Source organism: Oryzias melastigma, linkage group LG9 (genome assembly GCF_002922805.2).
Source record: "Oryzias melastigma strain HK-1 linkage group LG9, ASM292280v2, whole genome shotgun sequence".
NCBI classification, from domain to species: domain Eukaryota; kingdom Metazoa; phylum Chordata; class Actinopteri; order Beloniformes; family Adrianichthyidae; genus Oryzias; species Oryzias melastigma.
The window spans coordinates 8,419,418-8,442,762 of NC_050520.1; the positions used below are offsets into that span (position 1 = coordinate 8,419,418).

The following is a 23,345-nucleotide window of genomic DNA, read 5'->3' on the forward strand; positions in this document are numbered from 1 at the left end:
GTGAAAAAAACTTACAAATGATGACAAATACAGCTTTATTGGATATTTAAATATTTTTTCTAACCACATTACATCATGGTAAATAGTTAATTTAGTCCAGCCAGTTTTATTAATAATTTTCATGTTGCTTGCTGGTAAAGCATTAGCTGCAGTTGTAAGTGAAAGACGGTTGGTGGTTTACCCATAACTTTCCCTCTTTAAGGATCAAAGGTTATTTGGACAGTTTATGAAGCAACGCCACCTCACCTTTTCTCCACTTTAATGTGATTTGAATCATAGTTTCTGCCAAAAACTGTTCTATAAGAAAGCTATTTTTAAACTCTCAGGACCTGGCGTCCACACGCATGTTTGTCACATTTTGGGTTTTATTACCACAGCAGTTAATTCTGCTTATTTGGAGTACTGTGACTACATGTTTAGAGGGTCAGCTCAAATATTAGCTCGGGTCTCAAAAGGTTAAAGTTCTCTTTAACTGCTTTATTTCCAAGTGAATTATTTTACTTGAACATGAACATTCTGCTTCAAATACTGACCTATACATTATGGGGTTATAAAGTTAATTGTTTTTTTTTTTTTTATTTATGTAATCTAAATATTTTCCCCCAAAATTATTAGAATAGTTAAATAAAAAATAAAAAAGAAATAAGTAAATGTATTAAAACTATTTGAATAAAAAAATGTTGACTGTTCTAAAAAGTATAATTTAAAAGAGCATGAGATATTATTTGATTTTGATTTACAGGTTTAAAGGTTTATTAGTGACTGAAAATTAATCAAAAAGTTACATTTTATTTTTAAAATGCTCAATACTAAAAAGATTATTGTATAAAGATTACTTTTTAAAAGTGCTACATAATTTTAAAAAAAATCAAATAGAAAATAGAGGAGAAAATAAATTACCTCAAGAAAATGTAATTAGAGAAAAATGAAGGACTTGATTAGTTGATCATCTGTGTGTGTTTTGTTTGTTCGTTTGAAGATTGGTTTAATTATTTTTTAACCCAGCTCTAATGAATAATTCTAATTAGGTTAAATGGCCTAATAATATAACACAATGCATCATGAAAATAAGATATATGGTAAACCTAGCTTTGCAGCAAAAACAAAAAAAAAATTGCTTTAAACATGAAGAACCTGGAAAAAAAAACTTTAGAAAACACTATTAATATTTTTTTTCTCATCGTTCAGAAAATATTACTAATCCCATATCCAAAAACTAGAAAATAAACACAGAATAAAATAACAACATTATTTTTTTAAAGGAAATTAGCTTTTGTTGTAGTTCTGTTAAGCTTTTCTCCCGTTTTGACTCAGCTAGTAACATACTTCAAATACCACAATGCATTGCGGCGACACTGTCGTTATCAGGACACATCTTCAACCCAGGGGAAAGCTTCCTCTGTAAAGGCGTTTTATTTAACCTTGTCGAGCAGGTAGCTCCTTCCTAGAATTTTATGAAGTGAAGAGTTCCTTACTTTGACGGATATTGACTTTCGACCTCTTAATGCGTTCTATATATCTACCACAGCTAGCTTTGAGGCTAATGAGCTCCCTTAAGAGAGCTTCACAGGCTAGTTACTAGCTAACCTAACTGAGAGAGGACAGCGAATCTGCAAAGCTGGGACGCTAAATTCAACAACAGCAGCTGACAGGAACGACACTTGACGCAACACTTATATGATATGTCACGGAGAAACACTACAAAGTAAGTAGCTATTCTGTTCGTCAAGCCTTTCCTTATGTCAGATTGTCTAGTAACAAATCATGGCTAGCTAAACTTGAATCGCAAGTTGGTGTCACAAATTGGCATCGTGTACATGATGATGATAAACATTTGCTTTTAAACTGGTGGTGCTTGTTGTTCTGAGCATTGCCAACTTTTGCGACAATACGTGGCGTCAGTTGTGTTTTAACGGGCTCGAGTGTGAAATGTAATCACGTGAGTGGCCACAACACAGGAAACACAGATGCAGTCTTCTATTACAAAAGTCAGGTATAAAATGTACTAATGCATCCGCGAGCTCTTCTCTTTTTGTGAGCGCGTGCTACTTGGGTACGTGGTTCTTTCTTCTTCGTCTTTTTTTAAAAGGACAATATTTACTTTTTATTTAAAACAGAGCTACTGCTGGTCATGCTAGCTGCTAACACCAATATGCCTACCACTATGTGTGCTATTGTTTTTCCAGACATGTGATATGGATTTAAACGGTTTTTCAGTTGGAAACCTGAAAGGAGATGGTTGGACAAAGACTATTAAAGATGTTTTCAGGCTAAAAAGGGACAAGCAGGCTGCTAAGTAGCATTGTTATCCTGCACTGACCCACAAACACATCTATACTGCACCCTTTTGATAACATACACTAAACTTGTTTTGCTGCATATTTACAGAAGTGAAACTTTTGAAATACTTATATTTCCTCTCAACAGTAGGGGTATTAAGTAAGGTTTCTGTCAGTCTTTAAGAGGAGGTTTCATTTGCAGAACCGTCTCCAACAGTTTCCTTGTATTATTCTTTTGAAAGCCTTCTTTTGTGTTTACCAGTCTGTTCTCTCCCTATCCTGGGTGTAGCTTCGCTTTCTATGCATTCTGACCAGTTTCTGAGAAACCTGGTGTTGCACTTTTATGCAAAAGAGCTTTCACGTCTAACCTCTAAATAGATGATGCATAGCAGTGGCATGCAGCTTGATCTGCAGGCTCAAAAGAGCTTGATGCCACCATATGCTGCCCTGTTTGGTAATATTTTTTGATGATTGCCCATGTGTTTGGCTATTTAGTTGTTCTTCAAAAATGTAGCGTCCCACTTAAATCATCTTTTGATTTAAGTGTTCCTCGTCTTTTAATTATGACTATGCCACTTTTAGGCAAAAATCAAAAAAACTCTCTCGGTTTTGTGGGACATAGGTTCTGCAGAGCAACAAGATATCATTTGAAGTCTGCCTCTGACCTGTGATTCAATATAAGGAAATACTCAGAATTGCATTTTAAGCTTAATTTTCTTTGTATACATGTCCTTCATCATGAGAAAAAATTTACAAGAACATGTTAAAATACCAAAAGCACGATTTTTATTGGAGCGAGTCTTTAATGCTTTATTTTACTGTATGCACCGTTTAAGAAAATTGCATCAAGAGGAAACAAACTTTCTTTTATGATCATATTCAATAGTAGTAGTAGTAGTAGTAGTAGTTAACAGTATGTCCTCTACTCACGTTTACAGGATCACATTTATACCACGGTTATCTTCAGCATCTGCAATGCCCTCATGAATGTCAAAACATTGAGAAACACATATCTGTAGTTTTAGTGTTACTTTTTGAGATTTCTTCTATGTTGACATATTTTCCTTCTTTTCCCAGCAGCACATGTTCATTGGATCCAAGGGAAGATGACTAACTTTGTCCCATGTTGTCCAGTGGATCTCTCTTGGAGTGGGAAGGTTTTATAACAAAAAGAGATTTCAAGCATCTTAAGTGGACCATAAAGATCAGCGATGAATCTTCATCAAGTCCTCACAGGGGCTGTCAACCCTGGAGACAACTGCTTCTCGGTTGGGAGTATCAACAATATGCCTTTTACGGTAAGATAACTTAAAGGCCAAATATAATAATATTTTGATCTATTTAAAAAAAAAAAAAACTTATCTATTGGTCTTTTAGTTATAATGATAAAAAACTGTGTCGCTTTCTTGAAGATAGTGTCTGCAGAGCGGCAGGGAGCTTTTGGCCCACCCAGCACATTTTCTACGTCAGATAGGATCTTTTCAAACAGCATTTTTCTGTCTGCTCCTGAGAAAAACTAAAAAATGCAATTTTAAGCTTAATTTTTTTATACACGTCCTCCATCATCACAAAGAATTACACAAAAACATATAAATGTATATGAATTTATATTTTGTGATAGTGGGTTTTGAAATTCTGACAAATGTTTTGTAGACAGAAATTTGTGTTGAATAAGTCTCACAACACAAACACAACATATGACACAAAGCTGAGTGATTGTCTATTTTATTTTTACTCTAATGATCAAACCAAACGTGTTCTTCCTGGGATGTTTTGGAATCACTGTAGGGAGAAATTTAAGTTTCCAGCTTGTGTTTTAGCTTGTTGTGAGACTTTGCACTTTGGTAAAAAAAAAAAGAAAAAAAGAATGAAGGAGACTCAGTCATTGTGATTCACAGTCCATGTGAGGATTTCCTTTACAGAACCACAGAAATAGTCAATAAATCTAATCTTATTCTCCTGCACTCCAGAGCTGTCATGTGATGGCATGTCTGATTCACGATACTTGCTCTGGGGCAAGGTCAGGTCAGATGACCCTCTTTCACACACAAACATAGACGTGCACGCAAAATGCAATCTTTTTCTGTGTGGTTGTGAGTCATCCCTGCCTCTCATCACCTTCTGCTGTCTGTCTCTTTATAGGCGTATGCATCAGGCTGCGATGTGGTGATTTTGGGCAGTAATTTTGAGCGGCTGCAGATCATCCCAGGGGCCAAACACGGCAATATCCAGGTTGGATGTGTTGACTGCTCATCACAAGGGGGGCAGGTAAGAAGAGTCAGAAAATGCTCTGCTTTTTGTCATCTTCTCAAGATGCAGAATTTCATATTTTTCCTGTTCACATTACAACAAATGTTTAAGCATCCTTTCAGTCTCAGAAAAGAAAACAGGAAAACACAAATTCACATTTTGTTAAAGAATAATTGAGCAAAAAAACAAAGTATTATTTTACAGAGCCTTCAAAACCACATTTTTTAACATGCTGAGTTCTTGATTTTGCCAATCTATCTGTTACCACAACTTACAAGTCTTAAAAGGAAAAGTAATATTTGTTTTCTTTTCATTATATTACTAAAAAGTTTGTTTTTTTTTTGTCCAAAACTACAGTGTAATGTTTTAGAGTTTCCTGCTAGGGAAATATTATTAACCCTGAACATTAATTTATGTATTTTCATTCATTTTATCTTGAAAAGTACAATAATAACGTCACAATATTTTTGACAGTAAAGACATGTATGTTAATTAGCCTATTCTTAATTAATAAACTCTTGTATATTCTTTTTAACTTAACTGATTAAAATTATGGGTACGAAAAATTATGATAAAAAAGACCTTTTTACCAAATCAACTTTTTAGGCGGTTTCTTATTTATTTTAAAACCTTAAGGACTTGACAACGGATTAGAAAAGTTTGTTTTATTTCATTAATTTGGGGCAAAATAAGTATATTCATTAAAAAGAAAAATGTTCAACTTTCCAGAGTCAGGAGAGAAAGTAGGGAAACCTAAAAAAGTAGAGGCTGGATGTTCAGAGTTCTGTTTCGGGCATAATAACAGGAAATGAGTGGAAGTACAAAGTATGGTAGGAAAACTGTGAATTATAAATGCGGATATATGCGGATAAATGCGGAAATGCGGAGTCTGAGCATCAAAAATCACCACATACAGACGAGTACAAGAGATGGGCTCCAAATGTTGTATTCCTCGTGAACCAGAGGCAACATCAGACGGAGTTCTCTTTTCAGATGAAAGTTTGTTTCATTTAGACGTCACATTCCAAAAGTGTGGAGAGACACAGAATCCATGGTGCTTGAAATCCAGTGAGAAGTTTCTACTGACAGTAAGATTTGGGGCAAATTTCATCTGCTGGTGTTTCTACACTCTGTTTTTTTTAACGTCTACCATCTACCAGAAAATTCTAGAACACTTCATGGTGTCAAACTGCATAGAAACCCTGTTTTATTTTGCTGCAGGACTTGACACTTGTCCACACTGCTTTAGGTACTAAAAACTGGTTCAGTGACCACTGTGTTATTGTTCAGTTGTCCAGCAAGACCCAGTAGAGTCTATGTCAAGAGAAAGATAAGAGACACCAAACCCAACAATGCAGAGAAGAATCTGTCAAAGTGACCTGAGCTTTCATCACACCTGTGCAGACCCACAGGCTGATCACCTCCAAACAATTAATGCAGCAATTAATACTAAAGGAGTTCCAACCAACTATTGGATCCATAGAAATTAAGATATTTAATATATTTAGTGGCCTAATTATTATTATTTTTTTATTCTATGGCTACAACTATTGAACTTACAGGAGGTAAAGCCCTGAAATATAAGCAATTTTTGCAGAATTTTTATTTTTGTTGCACAATGATATATGGAGATCTACCTGTGTAAAGTCATTCTACAGTTTGACAACGAATACTTTTTAATTTACTCTGTTCTATCCTCTTCCTCTTTTGTCATTTGTTAGAATATTTCCTCCAGAAATGCTGGGTCATCTGCAGTTCTTTTGCATTTTAAACGGATGATATCCGATAGGTTTACGGTTATTCAAAAAGAAGTTGCACAATCATTCAGATGACTTTTAGAGGAAAAAAACCCTCTTTGTTGAAACTCTAGTTTGCCTCGAAGGCTTCTATCATGTGACTGTGGTTGTGCACTTCTCTGCCTTCTTGAGTGTGCATTTCTTTACTTGTGCGTGTAACCAGCTTCATCTCCGGTTTGTTAAGTCATTGTACACTTTTGTCACGCTAAGACGTATCCATTAACATACATAATTTTGCAACTATTAGAAAATATATTGGTGCTGAAATCCTGCAGTTTTGTCATCTTTTATAAGTAGTTTAAAAGCCAAATTTCATAAGGCTCAATCATTTTTTATTTTGAAAAGTGTTCATTAATGTTTATCATTGGTTCATTACCTTACAGAGAGAACAGAGAAGTGTTGATGAGCAATATACATGCTTAAAATAGGGATTCATATTACTTATGGCTGGCTTTGGGTTTTTGTTGGGACACTTGGCCAATCATTCAGTCATTCAAGCTTTTGAAATATCATTAAATGTAGAAATGCTTTTTTCTCATCAACCTAACCAGTGTTGTTTTTCAGAGCATGTTTACATGCATTATCATTAACTGTTTCTTCCTCTTTTTGTTCTCTTGCTTTTAGATTGCAGCTTCCTATGGAAGCACTGTATGTGTCTTTGAGCCTGTACAACCCCCAGATGGCAAAGATGCAGCACTGTCTGTGAGTAGTTCACTTTGTTTTGAAGTCTTTATCTGTGATTACAGAGAAATAAATGTTTTGATAAGGCTGTCTATGTTTTCATGATGGATTTTAGACTTTTTTTTCCCCCTTAATTTAGCTGTAGGGTAGTTTCTGTTAGAGTAGTAATGTAAAAATGTTAGGAATTTACTATGTGAGCTCTGTCTGTGGTTTTGTCTTCGCAGAAGTTTCTATTCACATGACTCACATTAAGCTCTTTTAGTTCTTAAGTTGTTGCCACTTGAGCTCAACTTTTTACAAAAGGAAATGTCATTTTAGAATCAATTCCAAGTCATATTTAAATGCTCTACAATTGTGTGTGTAAAAAAAAAAAAAAAAAAAAGCTCTTTTCTAAAATTTGTATGTATTTTGTGTACACAGAAGGGAAACTGCCAGTGGCAGAAGACTGGTCAGTTTGTGCTGGAGACCATGGTACGAAACCTGGCTTGGCACCCCACAGGTACTTAAACTGACTCACGTAAACATGTTAAGGTATATAGCAACTGTAAGTTGGTAGTACTATTATATTATGTGAAATTTCCTTCACCACTGTACTAGTGACTTTATGCAAATACTTAGTGGTGACTGTCTTTAAAAAGTCATTAGCTGCGTTTGCATTGACTTAGAAATTGGATTTGCGATAATAAATGGAACATTTTTTAAATAACTTGCATTTATTTAGAAAATATTGTTTCCTCTTGGCTGTGGTGGTTTTTCAGGTAATTCAACATTGACATATTTTGCAAAACTGCAATGGAAACGCTTTTTTTGAATCAAAATCACCAACCACCATTTCCCAAAATCGCTTTATCCATAGCTTCCATGTAGCTCGCCGCTCTGTGGTCTGAATAAGACGCCGACGTCTTCTTTGTAGCATAAATTTGAATGCATCTGCTGTAAATCAAAGTATTTATTGTGTTTTTGAATGACTCAGTGCGCGAGTTGGTTTATTTGCATAATTAAAATTTAATTGAATTAATTAATTAAATTTTTTTTTTTTTACACTACCATAATTTCAATAAGGTTTTTCGCATATATGTAAGGCAGATACTGAGGTTTTCCTTTTTTAAGGTAAAACCCTCTTGACGGGTTCCAGCAGCCTCCAGCTGTGGTCTAATGTGGAGGGTGCTAAAGATGAAGGTGAAAACGGGAAAAAGAAGCATCAAATGACCATACAAAGCTCTTCCTCTGCTTGGAGATGTATTTGGCAGAACAGGTAAGAACTGAAAAGTTCTAAATTATTTCATTATGCTGCATTTAGTTCATAATTGTTTTCTAAAACTATACTTTAATTGGATAACTTGACATTTATGTTAAAATATGAAATATGAAATATGTTAAATATGAATTGACATGAAGTTTTTTTCTATGTGTGAATGTTCCTGCTAAAATCATTTATTTTTCACTTTAATTCACACTATAGCACGTGTAAGATAATAATGTATAAATCTTATCATTTTCTTTAAAGGACGGCCTCAGCAATAAGCTTTCTGAAGTTCTCTCCAGATGGGGAATTTTTTGCCACTGCAGGGCAGGTAAGTGACTGACTTTCTGGATAAACATGTTTGTATGTGTTTCCCAATGTAAATATTAAGGTAATCTCCCATTGCTGCAATTTAGAAGACGGGATCTGTCATGACACCAACTGCGTTTGCTTTCTTTCTGCCTCCTCTCCTCAGGATGATTGTTTGGTGAAGGTTTGGTACAGCACCAATAAGTGGAAGTCTGATGTTCCCAGACTCTTCACGCCCCCAGATGCCAGTGTGAGTGTGCAGGGAGATTTGGCTTTCTCCTTCGTGTACCTGGCCCATCCTCGCTCTGTCACTGGTTTCTCTTGGAGGAAGACCAGCAAATACATGCCGCGGTATGAACTCTGTCACACATCGATTTCACAGCAGTGTTCATTTTTCTTTTTTCTATTTTTACACTGGAATGTAAACCTTTGCCGTTGTCACAAAACCGCTTTACTCCAACATAACCCTCTTTCATAACATGGTTGAATCTTTTTGTGTTAATTTAGCTGTAAAACCATGTTATTTAGGTCAAATGCTGTGTTGTGCAAAAATATTGTAACATGTAAATAGCCCTCAGTTGTGCTTTCCTACTTTTCATTTTACTAATTCATTTACAGCAGTTTTCTAACACTATTATTAATTAGAAGAGAAACAATATATCTTTTAGACATAATTATAACTTACCTAATTTTCAGAGTCTTGGGTGATCTGTATTGTAGTTTTGTCAGCAAATAAAAATGATTTCAGTCTGTTTACACGACATTCTCAATTATTGTTTTTCCCTTTTCATCGACAGCCAACTTGGCTTAGGGTTAAATAAGTTTTGCTTAGCATACTTTTTTTTCTCTGAGAACTACATTTTTTTTTCTTTTGTTGATTTCATACTTGGAGCAATAATCATTTACAATCATTGAAAAGTCCGTCTCCCCCCTGCAGCCCTCAGCCTGACCTTTCCTGTTTCCTTTCTCCTCATAGAGCTGCAGTGTGTAATGTCCTGCTCACCTGCTGCAAGGACAACGTGTGTCGGCTCTGGGCAGAGACGATGTTACCCGGCGATAGCTTCCTCTCTGGTCACTTTAGCAACCCCGTTTCTGGTCACAATGGGGAAACGGTCAGATGTGCTGACCGCTCTGAAAAAAACACCCACAATGGGAAGACAGAAGGAATCACCTCACAAGAAGTAAGTGACTCTAATGTTGTATTTGCAGAAAAAGGAGGAATCTTATTTGTTATTGGTTATCTCACACTTGTTCTTTTTGTAGTTAAGTTGTTCAATTGAGTTTAGCCCCTGAAAATGTTTTTTTTTTTATCTTGCCATCCCAGAAATAAGTCATTTTTTACCCTTTGACTTAGATTACTTTTAAAGTGTCTGAAGAGGGAGTTCAGAAGAATTCAATAGAGACTTTGAACTGCAGTGAGATTTTGTCATATGTTGTAGAAGTCTAGACAGGTTTTAAAGACCCACTCTGAGGAAATAGTGTTTTTTCATTAAAAATATCTTAAAATATTTTTAAATCTCGCTAAAAAAATGTGCTTTTAGCATACTGTTGGGGCATGTTTCTGCAGGTGAAACTTAAAATTGGATATTTTAACATTTCTTGGACTAGATCCATTAATGTCTTGGTTTTCCTCATCTTAGCTGCTATCTGACTCAAAATTGTAAGGCTGGATACCTCCAATATTCCTCTCCATTTTTGTTAGGTTGGGATTGTGAGGGGCTATAAGCTAGCAGGAGAACATATAAAATGACCTTTTTTTTTTTTATAGATGACAGGAAGGGGGGCGGGGTTGCACTGTAACGGCAATCCTACAATTCAGATGTCAATTTCTATTGGAATACAGCTTCTCTGCAAAAACTATGTACTATAAAACTACAGTTTTATAGCTAAATAATCAAAAATAAAAAGACCACTCGATTTTTAAACTCAGATCAAAAGATGATCAGTGTGTCTTTATTACACAGTCATTAAGAAATTAGGACATCCTCATAAAATATTTAGCTCTGTCTTAAAATGTTAATATATTAATTTCTAATATTATTTTAAAAAAATCTAACAAAGAAAGTGATTTAATAAGAATTTTACTAAAACATGGCTTATTCTAATTGAAGAAAGAAAGATCTATGCAAAAATTCATATTTTAATGGCGGTCAGAGTTTGGATCTTCTGCTTCTTATTGGCTATCTTTGCTCCTTTGGCTGAAACCTTGTCATTAAGTCACTTTTTTAGTGGCATCCACCAGTTCCTTTAATGTACCTTAATTGTGAAGTGTCTGAACTGAAACATAAGCAGAAATTACATTTCATAGACAGTTTTAAATGGGTTTAACAATGTTTTATTGTAAATTTATATCAATTGGATCAGTAGGTCATAAATGTGTATGCATCCAAATATGTGGGAAAATATACAGCCTTTTTAGAGGGTGTCCAATTTTTTCACGGCAGTATGGATAGGAAAAGTGTTTTAGTAGTCCAATTTACCTATTTATATACACTTACCAATTACAACTAACCAAATAGTTAGTTGTAATTGATTACTTTTATTAAATAAATAATGTTTTTTTATTCATTTGTTGCAAATTGTTAAGATGCTTTTTTAGAATGACTAAATAATGCACTGTTTATTAGTGGAAATGAACCAGCTGTTACTTTTTTAATGAATGAATTTAATGATAATGGCTCTGGGGTATGTGATCTAAATCAATATTGGAAAGATGTCTGTAACTCGTTAAATTCTTTGCTTAGAGTTCAAACTCCATTTGACTTTATTAACCTCGACCATGTTTACAGTTCTGGTTTAAAGGACAGACAAAAAGCTGCTGTAGGTTCTCCTAGCAACAAGTAAATAAACCTCCAAAAATTAGATAAACCCAGTTCCATCAACACTAAATAATTGGTTTGTAGCAATATACGAAAATCTTAAAATGGAAAAATTGACAGTTAAATTTCAGAAGGAAAAATTTTACCAAATTTGGTCTAAATTGATTAAAAAATATCCCTACAGTGCAGACTTTGAATGAGTTCCAATGTGTGTACTCCATGTTTGCATTTAATGTCTCCACAATTTACTTAAATTAAAGTAAAATTAAGGTAAAGTACCCACGTTATTTCCTTGCTCATGTTCCTGTTTAACTTGTTCTGTTATGTTATTTTAACTTATGTACAGCAAAAAGAAAACCTGAAAAGGACCCTTTCAAATACTTGTATTATGAACATTGTAAAGATGTTGTTCACCAAATCCTTTTCAAACAAAAAATATAATGAAAACAAAAAAAGAAGGATGTAGTGACATAAAAGACTTTACATGTCATTGTACAGATGACATTGAGGAGTTAAAAAAGTATTTATCTATGTTTATCAAAATATAAAATGAGTTCTAGTTTGTCTCATGCATGCCTGTGAACGTACAATGCTTTATTGTTAATCCCCGCCTCTGCAAATGTGGAAATTAATTAACATTTTTCTCACAGTTTAATTTTCAAGAATCGTGGCATTCCTCCTCCTACCGGGATATCCCGGTGCCCTCCCTGACTGGCTGCCTGCCGAACCGCCAGAGCCAACACTATACCCACAAGATGAGCAGCAATGAAATGCCTCACGCTAACGCTCTCTGCCACTTCCACATCGCTGCCAGCATCAACCCTGCAACAGGTCTGACTCCAGCAGTTGTTTCTCTATTGATCCCACTCACCAGCATCTTGCTCAGCTAACATGTGAATCACCTTTGAGCTGCGGGATCACGAGTTCTTCTCCAGAGAGGAAACGAAGACTGTACATTATATATACATTATTCATGGTGTGGTTGAGTCAAATCAAACTAATGTCAGAGGGCTTCACCTCTGCTCTTCTTTACTGCAGAAAGTAGTTTTTTTTTCCATTGCCTGCTGTAAGTTTTCCATCATACCGATGAACTTTTGTGCAGCTGTTGCATTTGTTTACTTCACTTATCTTTTAGCATGGACCATTGCAAACTGTGCTTGGCTTTCTTTTAGTTGCTTCTCTGTGTAATTGTTTGTTTTTGTTCTCATTCTTTTAAAATGTTTCACACACAACTTTTCTAGACATTCCTCTACTGCCCTCCATCTCCTCTCTGGGTGCTGTGAATGATGAGGAGCCAGGCGGTCCCTTTACTGTCCACTGGCTCAATAACAAGGAGCTTCATTTCACTCTATCCATGGAGGTCTTCCTGCAGCAGCTCAGAAGCACTTTGGACGAGCAAAACGAATGCTCAAATGAAGGTGCAGGACAAACGCTTCATTCATTTAATCGTTTTCAGGCATTTGAGATGTGGTTCATGATAATATACAAGCTAAATATGCAAATTAGACATGCTTCCATCATTTTCCAGAACCTGAAGATGAAGACACGTACGATGAAGAAGATGACCGTAGCAGTCCAAACGACCCCAAAGGACATGAAGGGGCGGAGCTTCCTGTAGCAGCTTTGGAGCACCAGGTCAACGTTTTGTTGGAGGAGTGGAATAAAGGGGCTGACATGCTGTTCAGTATACATCCCATGGATGGCTCGCTGTTGGTCTGGCACGTGGATTGGTTAGATGAATACCAACCGGGCATGTTCAGGCAAACTCAGGTACGCCACCTATCATGCTCTTTTGGACAAAAGCGATCTTTTATTTTAATAAATAAGGCAGAGGATGACCGTCGATCTGACGGTTACAATAGAAAAATATATAGTTTGGAGTGGATCTTTAAATATATGCACATCAAATGTAACTTTAAACACATTTCCTAGAGAATATAAAGTAAAATAACTGAAAATCTTATTGTTGTTATAATTTTGGAGTATACTGACGTCTCTGTTTCCCTCTTAGGTGTCATTTGTGTCCCGTATCCCTGTAGCATTTCCTACAGGTGATGCCATTTCCTTGAGTCACAGTGTGGTTATGTATGCCTGCAACAAAAACGTGGATCTGGCGATCCAGCATGGAAGACAGCGACCGCCGGGAACCTCATTATCCCAAACAAAGTCTACTCTGATAAGCTATGGATGCCAAGTAAAAGCTGCGAGCAGCAACAGTCTTCGATTGAGCATTTTCACTCCCAATGTGCTCATGATCTCCAAACACGACGACGGTTCTCTAAATCAGTGGGCTGTCAGCTTTGCAGAAGACTCTGCTTTCTCCACTGTGCTCAGCGTCTCCCACAAATCACGCTACTGTGGTCACCGTTTCCACCTCAATGAGCTGGCCTGTCACTCCTTACTCCCACTCCTCCTCACCACTTCACACCACAATGCCTTGAGGACACCAGAGGCGGAGAGCATCCTGACTCCTGCAGAGGAGAACCGAATTAGTGTTTCCCATTCCACGTCTCTGAATTGTGGGTCACGGCCCAGCCGAGTGTCCCTAGGTGGGGTTTCTCAGGATCCTAACGCAATCTACAGCGAACTGATTTTGTGGAGAGTGGACCCTGTCGGCCCGCTGTCTCTGTCAGGCGGGGTGTCAGAGCTTGCTAGAATAAATTCTCTTCATGCATCAGCGTTTGCTAATGTAGCCTGGCTGCCCACACTCATCCCCAGCAGCTGCCTTGGTGAGGAATATTAATATTGTTGTTTTTGTTGTTGTTGAAATGTCTGCCCTTCATGAATCCCAGCTTTATTTTATTTTGTTTAACAGCACTTTTTTCTGAACATAAAAATTGTCTGAATCTATCTTGTCCTGATTGATATCTGTTAGAAAAGGATATAAGCCACTAAATTCTAATCTTAAGTTTTGTTGAACTTCTCAACACAAGTGTTTCATATTTGCTTAGTGTATCAGAACGTATTCGTATTCTTTATTTATTAGTATTTTATTATTATTTATTTATTTTTATTATTTATTCAGAATGTATCCTTCTCTCTGCAGGTGTGTATTGTAACTCGCCCAGTGCCTGCTTTGTGGCGAGTGACGGTCAGTCTCTACGGCTGTATCAGGCCGTCATTGAAGCAAAGAAACTCCTGAGCGAGCTCTCCAACCCGGAGATTTCTGTGAGTCAGTTTACTAACCAGACGTATAAGCAGAAGTATGATTGAGGCAATAGTTGTTTTGAGATCTAAAATATTTTTTTAAATTTTCTTTTTCTGAAAGTTTATGACGTAGTTTCCCATCTTAGCATCAAGACAGAGTCTCTTGTTTTGTTGTTTTGTCTGTAACCAATGATCACTTTTGTTGTAGTGTTCCCTCGCAAAAAAAAAAAAACGTGCTTCACCTTTCACAGTCCCTGGAATTTTTTTGAAATGCCATATTCCATGTTTTTGGACACATTCTGTTTAGCTGTAGACCAGAGGTCTGCAATGGGAAGTTACCACAACCAGAATTTAAACATTAAAATCTTTGTTTTTGTCTCCACTCCTGTAGAGATATGTCGGGGAGGTTTTCAACATCATCAGCCAGCAGTCCACAGCTAAACCAGGCTGTATCATAGAGCTGGATGCCATCACAGACTTTGTAAGCATACTAAAAGAAAGACCTAAAATGGATTTTATTCATTATTTCTTACCCTTCAAATTTGACTCACTTTTTTTCCTTCTCCTCCTTGCCTAATTTACACATCACATAGCATGATACACAGGGTAGTAGACATGAGTTTCTGAAAGATCAACCTTTCAGAAACAAAAATGGATCCAAAGAGAGATCTTCTACTTCCCCTGGAGTATTTTATGTGTTTATTTTACTTTACTACAGTCTGTGAATCCTTCCACTAGATAAGACAAGCTCAGCACAGCAGTATGTTATGATGCATCTCATTTATCATTACAACACTTTCTTCTGCTGTTTACAGCAGGGGAAGGAGACCCAACTACTTCACGTCTTTGAAGAGAACCTGATCCTTGGCAGTTTGAGGACAGAAGGCCTACAAGAAACTCCTGATTCCATTTGTAATAGTCAATTTTATTTAAAAAAAAAAAGCAAGATTTTCATCTTCTACATAAGGAGCAATTTCATTGACTTGTTATTAATATGTTTTTTTTTTTTCAGTTTTCAGTGAGCCAGCATTCTCTGCACGCTTTTTTCTGGTGGTGGTGGAATTGACTCAAACAGGACGCTCACTCCTGCACATGTGGCAACTGCATCTCGCTGCTCTACCTGTCACACTAGGTAGTTACCTCTGGTTTAAAAAAGATTATAAGTTTATAGCTTGAAAACGTTTTAAAGAGCTGTCCTATTTTTCTATTATTGTTACTCCGGTTTTACAATCAACACATTGTAGAGGCTTTTTATTTGAGTTTATACAAACGTTGACATTAGTTAACATTAATTTTATGGATGTGAACTTCAAATGTGGTAATTAAAAATACTCCCAGAAACTATAAAAAGCTACATCAAGTTGCTTTGAAAAAAATGACAAAAACTTTTCTAACTGTATTTCAATGTATTTATTTCCCACAGAAGAAACACCAACTCCAAAGGATCTCACCACAACTTCTCCAATGTACAACTCCCAGTTCCTCTTTGACATCCCCAGTTCTCCAGTAATTCCCAGGCGTAAACCCTCCACCTACAACCTTCAGACTGCCTGTCGCCTCAGCCTCACAACACGAAAGCTGTTCAGCCAAGAACTGCCACTTCCTGCTGGAGTCAAGGCGATTAGTTTTACTCCTTCTGCAGGTATGAAACTGTTCAACTAATAAAAAACACAATGAGACAAAAATGTGTTGAGCTTGCGGTTACCATTATTAGTTATTGCTAGTGCTCCTCTGGTTCTTTTATTTAATAGAAATTAGCCATTCAGAGATTAAGTTTAAAGATAAAGTTCTAACAGCAAAACTTTATGTAGGACAGCAAAGAACGCCTCAAACAAAATGTCAAAATCTTCTAAGCCAAGTTTTTCCAAAGAGGGCCAGAATGTATGAAATCCAACCATTCAGTCTGATATTCTTTTAACTACTTCAATTAAATTAAATGCAAATTTGATGAACATTTTATTGCAATAGCATACTTGTTGCAGGAGCAAAAAAATGTCTAATCAAGAAGAAAACCATATAAAAACACCTCTGGAGCATAAGTTGCACTTTTGGGAGAAAACTCTGACGTTTCAGAACAAATTCGCCAAGCCGAGCATAATACTGTGTTCATCCTTTATTAGTCATTTATGACTTTAAAGCACATATTATCTTATTTTGTCCAGAGCTGCACTGAGGTGATCCGGTCTGGAACAGGCGTCTTTTATTTTGAAAGGAAATTATACAAGCTTCTATCAAACATAAAAAATAATTTTATGTCTTGAGAAAATGCTAATTTCTTTTTTAATTTCTGTTTTTATTCGTGCCACAAAAAAAGCACAATTCATATAAATTATTAAAAAATACATTGTAATGGAACAGCAGTATAAAAATAAGACTTTGCAGCTCTTACTAAGTTTTGATCAGAAGAAAACAAACCCAAACAAACCCTTTTACTGTTCGAGGTTGCAGACCCCTGCTCTAGTGCTTGTTAGCAGAAACAACCGCTAAAGGGAAACCAGTTGTTAGTGGGAAAATGACAAATATATGATCCTATTTATGTCTAAAAAAAACCCAGAAATTAACAAATAAGCCACTCTTGAGTATAAGTCACACCCCTGGCTGAACTATGAAAAAGAACTGCAACTTATGCTCCAGAAAATACGGTAGATCTAAATACATTTTTACTAAAGTTACTGTCAGTTTTTCTCACTGTTCATTCCCGGTTTGCTCGTCTCTTGACATTTAACTCCTTAAAAACTACCAGTTTCTTGGCATATTTGGCATATTTCACTTTATTTTCACTTCATAAAATATGCCAATTTCCCTTTTACCTGGAAGTGGTGTCTTCACTATCAGCCTTTCTCTTTTATTTATTACCTAAAATAATTCAGTTCCTGATGAGTCCAAATTTATAGTTTAGAAATGAGCTAGAAAGTGTCACAGAAGGATTGCATGACGAGTTGCAATAGGTTTACAGTAACGTACAACGTAATTTAACCAACAAAAATCAAGATAACTTAATAAAAACAAGTTTTACAAAATACTTGGGGCCACATATTATCGATTTTATGAAAGCAGCTTGGACATTTGAACGCGGGCCACATTTGGCTCACAGTCTGGACTTAACATGCCCACACTAAGCAAAACATCAGATAAAAGCAAATGTGAAAATACTTCATCTTAGGTGTTTACTGTTAATTTTAATCCCCTCTCTTCTCAGGTCATTTGAGTGCGTCGTGTTCTTTGCCAGCTGGCCGTGTGCCGTATCTTCTGGCTTCTTCCTGCTCGGATGGAAAAGTGCGCTTCTGGAAGTGCAGTGTTTCAGCACCAGAACCCACCAGCGCAGAAGACTTTATCTACCAGTGGGAGGAGTGGACTCTCCTGGTGGATGAAAGGCTTCCAAACTGCAGTGCAGTGAGCGTGCCTGGTCGCCCCATCAACGTGAGCTGCTGCCACACCGGACGAATCGCCGTCGCCTACCGCCAGACCTCAAACTCACCTCTGAACTCAACACCTCATTCAGGCTCGAATGGGCTACCGTGTTCTCCTCCCACCTTGGCATCTTCACCGTATGGATTCAGCAACAACACACGCACAAACCAAACTCCCAACATACAGCCAGTTCCAAGTCTTAGCGTCAGCCCTAACCCGGTAAAAGCAAGAGAACCACTGGTCTACATCAGCATCTTCCAATGTGACTCCACCGGTGGTTCACAGTGGATTCTAGAGCAGACTATAGTTTTGGACAGCGCTGATCCCACAGCTACCAGCCCTGCTGTTAAAGGTGCCAATCTCTCCAGTAATATCAACCTATCTGTGCCTACTGACAACTGTCTTGGCTCTGCAAATAGAACAATGGTTCATTTGGACTGGGTTTCCCAAGAAGACGGGTCACACGTCCTGACGGTTGGTATTGGGACAAAGATCTACATGTACGGCCGGCTGTCCGGGAAGCCTCCAGAACTGGTTCTGTCTTCTGATGCTAAAAGAGACCACAGTTTGGCTCGTCTAGTTTTGCTTCGCTCCGTCAGTCTGGTCTCCTCCGTTGACGGTTCATTACCAATCCCGGTTTCCCTCTCCTGGGTCCGAGATGGAATCCTGGTTGTGGGTATGGACTGTGAGATGCATGTATACTCCCAGTGGCAGCCGCCAGTACCTCCAAAACCTGCATTCACAACTTTCCAAGACACCGACATGAGCAGCAGCGTCTCCTCCATAGTGTCCGCCGTCAGACAGTTCCAGGAAGAGGGCATCACTTCCGCGGCACCTACACCTCTCCTGGCCCCTCCCAAAAAGGCCTTGACAAGATCAATGATGAGTCTGGCGCAGAAGCTCAGTGGGAAGAAAACGGTTTATGACCTGCCTGTAGAGATGGAGGATTCTGGGCTTTTTGAAGCAGCTCACCAGCTTTTTCCAACCTTACCTCAGTACCATCCTGTACAGTTACTGGAACTCATGGATCTAGGGAAGGTAAACAACAACTTTTACCCTCCAGAAAACACAGACAAAGCAGGACACATTTTCCCAAAGGATTCCTTTTATTTTTTGACGACTTTTCCTATTTTATGAAGATCTATCAGCGCATCAAAACATCTATTCAATTAAATTATGAGAATGTGACTTTAAGTAAATTACATGCCAGCATTATCTGATTCAGCTGCAGACATTCTTTACAGAACTCTGAAGCTTCTTGAAAAGATTTGCTTTATTTTATTTCTACCAAAATAGTCACTTAAAGACTTGTGAACTGGATTTGTCTGTTTGTAAACATGGATAATCATTTGAACATTTGAAAACTTTATATTAGTAGATATTACCTGACGAAAGGTTTGAAGTTTGTATTGTATAGATGATTAAATTCACATTTGTTACAGTTAAAAAGGCAATAGATTTATGATCATTTTCGTTTTTAAACAGGTCCACCGTGCCAAAGCGATCCTCTCCCACCTGGTCAAATGCATTGCTGGTGAAATTGTCACGCTAAAAGAGAGCACCATCAACCAAGAGAAACGCATTCGCTCTCGAACGATCAGCGTCGGAGGAAGCACGGCCAGAGATGAGAAGATCTTCAGCAAATCCGAAAGCTCCAGCCCTGACTATACAGAAATAAGCTCCGTGCCCCCCCTGCCCTTGTACGCTCTCCTGGCAGCTGATGAGGACACACCACAGCTAGGTGAGCGTGCAGTTTGTTAATTCAAGTAGAATACTGTTGGTGGTTTTAAAACTACAGAAGAATTAAGGTGAATCTTCCCTTTGTTTTTTAACATTTTGGTTAAAAGCTGCATATTTATGTATTAAAAGATGACGGAACTCTTTTAAAATCTATCAAAAATGGTTGAAGTGAGACTATAAGTTAAAAAAAAAGTATTAAATATGATTTACTGCATTGTTGCTGAAAAGTAAGAAAGAAGGAAGTTACTATTGTTGATGAGCTTTTTTCCTGTTGCAACACTCACTTTAAATTTTTTCCTCTTCCTGCTCTAATAAAAGCATTTATCTGCTTGTTTAGAAGTTGGAACAAACTTTTTTGATGAAAATGAATGGTTTGATATTTTATGACCTAAACACTAATCTTCCATTTGTTTTACTTTGTTTATCAATTATTAGTGATTTCAGACAGATTTGCATTTTGCTTCAGAGAACACATTTCCATCAGGTAAAACGAGCCAGCTCTGAATAGATGTCGAACGACATTCATGTAATTACTGACTCAAAGAAAACCTAATTCCAGGTGCTCTTTGATCTCAGATCTTTTGTTGACTTCACAGAACATAAAATCCCTTTGAAGAAAGAGAAAATGGGTCAAGTTTTTACGTTGCATTATCTTTGGGTTCAGATCACATCTTGAAGGGAGGGACCATTCTGGTTCTGGGAAGCCATACTCCTAGAAGATCACAAATCAGTGTTTCACAGGTTTTGGTGTTTACACCTCAACTCATCCTGTTGTCTCTGCTGACTAACTTATTTAAATGAGATCTTTTTTAGGCTATTATAATTTTAATGGACGTGTTTGTAGTCTAATGTGTCGAAAGCATAATGCATGAAATACTTAATAGTATCATAATTTATTTTGTCTTTCTTTTCAGAAAAAGGCGGCAGTGTGAGTGGGGATAGTGGGCATGGGTCCAGTCAGACGGATGCTTACGATGAACTCTTTCATACGCCCAATATTGTGGATCTGAACCCACTGAATGAGGACCAGGAAGAAACTGGGAATAAGGTACGTGATTAGTTTATGATTGTTACATGGACGGTTGTGAGAAGTGTGAGGTAAGTATGTGTCTGCTGCAGATACGAAATAAAATGGGTTGGATTTTATCCAACATGTAAATTATTTTATGAAATGGGTCACTATTTTTGTATTGGTTTTGAGCTACTTTACAGCAAGAGCAAAAAGATTAACATTTACAAAAAAGCAGTACCAGATTGTCTGTAAAAAGGAAATTCATTTACCCGGTAACCTAACAAAAGTGATTTCTGTTCATTTTCCTGAAATTGTCCATCTTCTCTTCCTGTAGGTCATCGACCTGTCAAAGTACAGTCCTACATATTTTGGACCGGAACATGCTCAGGTTCTCTCCAGCCATCTCCTCCACTCCAGCTTACCTGGACTAACTCGGATGGAGCAGATGTCGCTCATGGCGCTCGCCGACACCATTGCCACCACAAGCACAGACCTCAAGGATAATCAGGCAAAGAGCAAAGGTAAAAATCCACATTTTCATGCATGCTCTTAAAAAAGGAATTTGAAAAAGTCATTTTTTAGTACTAAGAGTTGGTTGTAATTAAACAGGAGGGGAGACTCTGGATGAGTGTGGCCTTAAGTTCTTGCTGGCTGTCAGACTCCACACCTTCCTTTCAACATCCCTGCCTCCAGCACATCGTGCACAGCTGCTTTGTCAAGGTATATGAATGGATTTTATAATAGTTTTTGTTGTTGAGCTTAATATTTTTGTTCTAGTGAGTAATCCACAAGAGCTACTCAATTTACAGAGATTTTATTCAGAATTAATCATTTATGGACCACGTTGCATGTCCCACACTTCTTGTTTAGACTAAAGTGTTAATTAAAGTGTAAAGCTATTATGGTTTACGGTCCCAGTTGTGAATACTTCACTGTATATTTATCACTATGTGTATTTATTAGTCTTAATTGCTGCAGTTCAGGTGAAATCTTTTTGCCCTATTTGTTGTGAGATGTAGTCTTAATCTCTATTTTAACCTTATCCAACTGACTGTGTTTTTCATATCGTTTTTTTTAGTCATTAATTTAATTCCTCGCTCACTTTTATTTGCAGGCTTGTCAACGTGTCATTACGCCTGGGCCTTCCACTCTGAAGCTGAGGAGGAATTACTGAACATGCTGCCCGCTATGCAGAAAGGAGAACCCACCTGGCCCGAGCTGCGCTCCATGGGTCTGGGCTGGTGGCTGCGCAGCACTGACAAGCTGCGCAGATGTATCGAAAAGGCAAGACGGTTCACGTCATAACAAAAAAAACAGGGCTGGGCTATCACTGCTAAAATACAGAATCAAATGTTATTTGTAGTCACATCTTTGAGCTTCAACTTGATTTATTTTTCTAATTTTCATTCAAAACGTGTTTTTTTTTTTTTTTTTTATGCAAAGCAGTTTTCACATGACAAGTTTTAATAGAACTTTCATTAAATGTATAATTTCTTACAATGAAAACAACTTAAAGCACATTTATTCTGTAAGAAATTACTTTTAAAGGAACAAAAATGCATTGATTAATTTATATAATATTAAAATAAAGATTTATACGATATTATTTTTTTTTTATTCTTCCAACCTTTCCTTAAAGTAATTAAAGTAGTTATAAATTTTCTTTTTTAATCTACTATTTGCTATACTTGTATTATTATTCTTTTTTTAACAAATTAATTCATTTTAAAATTGTTTGCAGGTTGTTGGTATCAGATGTTGGCCAAATATAGAATTTATTAGAGTAAATTGAATATTTTTTATCTTTTGGAGCGACACACTGAACTGGTTCTGGTCCAAATTTTCAAATTTATGTGAAACAGAGCTGCAGCATAATGTTTAACCGCAACCTCACAGCTGATTGGTTGTTGGTGTGTGAAACACTTTGTACTTGAACTGATTACTCCTTTTAGAAATGATATGCTCATGATCAGGTGTTTCAAATATACCTTTATGAGGTTGCTTTAAAAAGGATTAACATCAGAGGACGTGATGTTTACGTGTCGTTTCTGCTCTCTTCTCTTCTGTCAGGTTGCCAAGGCTGCTTTTCAGAAAAGCAATGATCCTCTGGATGCAGCTATTTTTTATCTGGCTCTGAAAAAGAAGGCAGTGGTTTGGGGACTCTATAGGTAGGCATAAATGACAAACCTTGTTCTGTCAGATTCCTGAACACCTGAGACATTGTTTGCCGTTTGATTGTCATTCTTCGCAGGTCTCAGAAGAATGTGAAAATGACAGAGTTTTTCCGAAACAACTTCAGTGAGGACAGGTGGAGGAAAGCAGCACTAAAAAACGCTTTCTCTCTGCTGGGGAAACAGCGGTTCCAGCATTCTGCAGCCTTTTTTCTATTGGCCGGCTCCCTGAAGGATGCTGTGGAGGCAAGTACAAACAGTGGGAAAAAGTCCTTTAAGAGAGAAATATTCTTTCATCTGCACTGCTACTGTCTCACCTGTTCGATTTTATTGATCTGTTGTAGAAATGAGGGAAGTACCATTAGTGAACTATGAGGTTCTAATCAGGATTTTGGATTTCTTATTATAATGTATTGTTTGTGTTTTTAGAGAAAAATAGGTTAATCTAAAATCCAAATATCTTGAGCAACACTTATATTGGGTTCTC

At 37.0% G+C, this 23,345-nt stretch overlaps 1 protein-coding gene across 2 annotated transcripts in view; it reads left to right on the forward strand.

The window, feature by feature from the left end:
• The first annotated feature begins 735 nt into the window (after positions 1 to 735).
• Positions 736 to 23,345, forward strand: part of LOC112148955 (dmX-like protein 1) — a 47,803-nt gene continuing 25,193 nt past the window's right edge. The window contains exons 1-26 of one of the 2 annotated variants that reach the window (XM_036213444.1): positions 736 to 1,705; positions 3,357 to 3,577; positions 4,422 to 4,547; positions 6,950 to 7,027; positions 7,427 to 7,505; positions 8,117 to 8,261; positions 8,514 to 8,580; positions 8,725 to 8,909; positions 9,535 to 9,739; positions 12,028 to 12,208; positions 12,619 to 12,795; positions 12,906 to 13,147; positions 13,389 to 14,106; positions 14,424 to 14,545; positions 14,916 to 15,005; positions 15,340 to 15,436; positions 15,537 to 15,656; positions 15,948 to 16,166; positions 17,724 to 18,973; positions 19,421 to 19,676; positions 20,590 to 20,723; positions 21,022 to 21,208; positions 21,297 to 21,407; positions 21,802 to 21,971; positions 22,758 to 22,855; positions 22,939 to 23,104. In XM_036213444.1, the coding sequence (XP_036069337.1) occupies positions 3,491 to 3,577; positions 4,422 to 4,547; positions 6,950 to 7,027; positions 7,427 to 7,505; positions 8,117 to 8,261; positions 8,514 to 8,580; positions 8,725 to 8,909; positions 9,535 to 9,739; positions 12,028 to 12,208; positions 12,619 to 12,795; positions 12,906 to 13,147; positions 13,389 to 14,106; positions 14,424 to 14,545; positions 14,916 to 15,005; positions 15,340 to 15,436; positions 15,537 to 15,656; positions 15,948 to 16,166; positions 17,724 to 18,973; positions 19,421 to 19,676; positions 20,590 to 20,723; positions 21,022 to 21,208; positions 21,297 to 21,407; positions 21,802 to 21,971; positions 22,758 to 22,855; positions 22,939 to 23,104 (5,310 nt within the window). In that variant the 5' untranslated portion in view covers positions 736 to 1,705; positions 3,357 to 3,490. The remainder of the gene's footprint in view (positions 1,706 to 3,356; positions 3,578 to 4,421; positions 4,548 to 6,949; positions 7,028 to 7,426; positions 7,506 to 8,116; positions 8,262 to 8,513; positions 8,581 to 8,724; positions 8,910 to 9,534; positions 9,740 to 12,027; positions 12,209 to 12,618; positions 12,796 to 12,905; positions 13,148 to 13,388; positions 14,107 to 14,423; positions 14,546 to 14,915; positions 15,006 to 15,339; positions 15,437 to 15,536; positions 15,657 to 15,947; positions 16,167 to 17,723; positions 18,974 to 19,420; positions 19,677 to 20,589; positions 20,724 to 21,021; positions 21,209 to 21,296; positions 21,408 to 21,801; positions 21,972 to 22,757; positions 22,856 to 22,938; positions 23,105 to 23,345) is intronic. The other variant, XM_036213445.1, reaches the window with a different exon arrangement.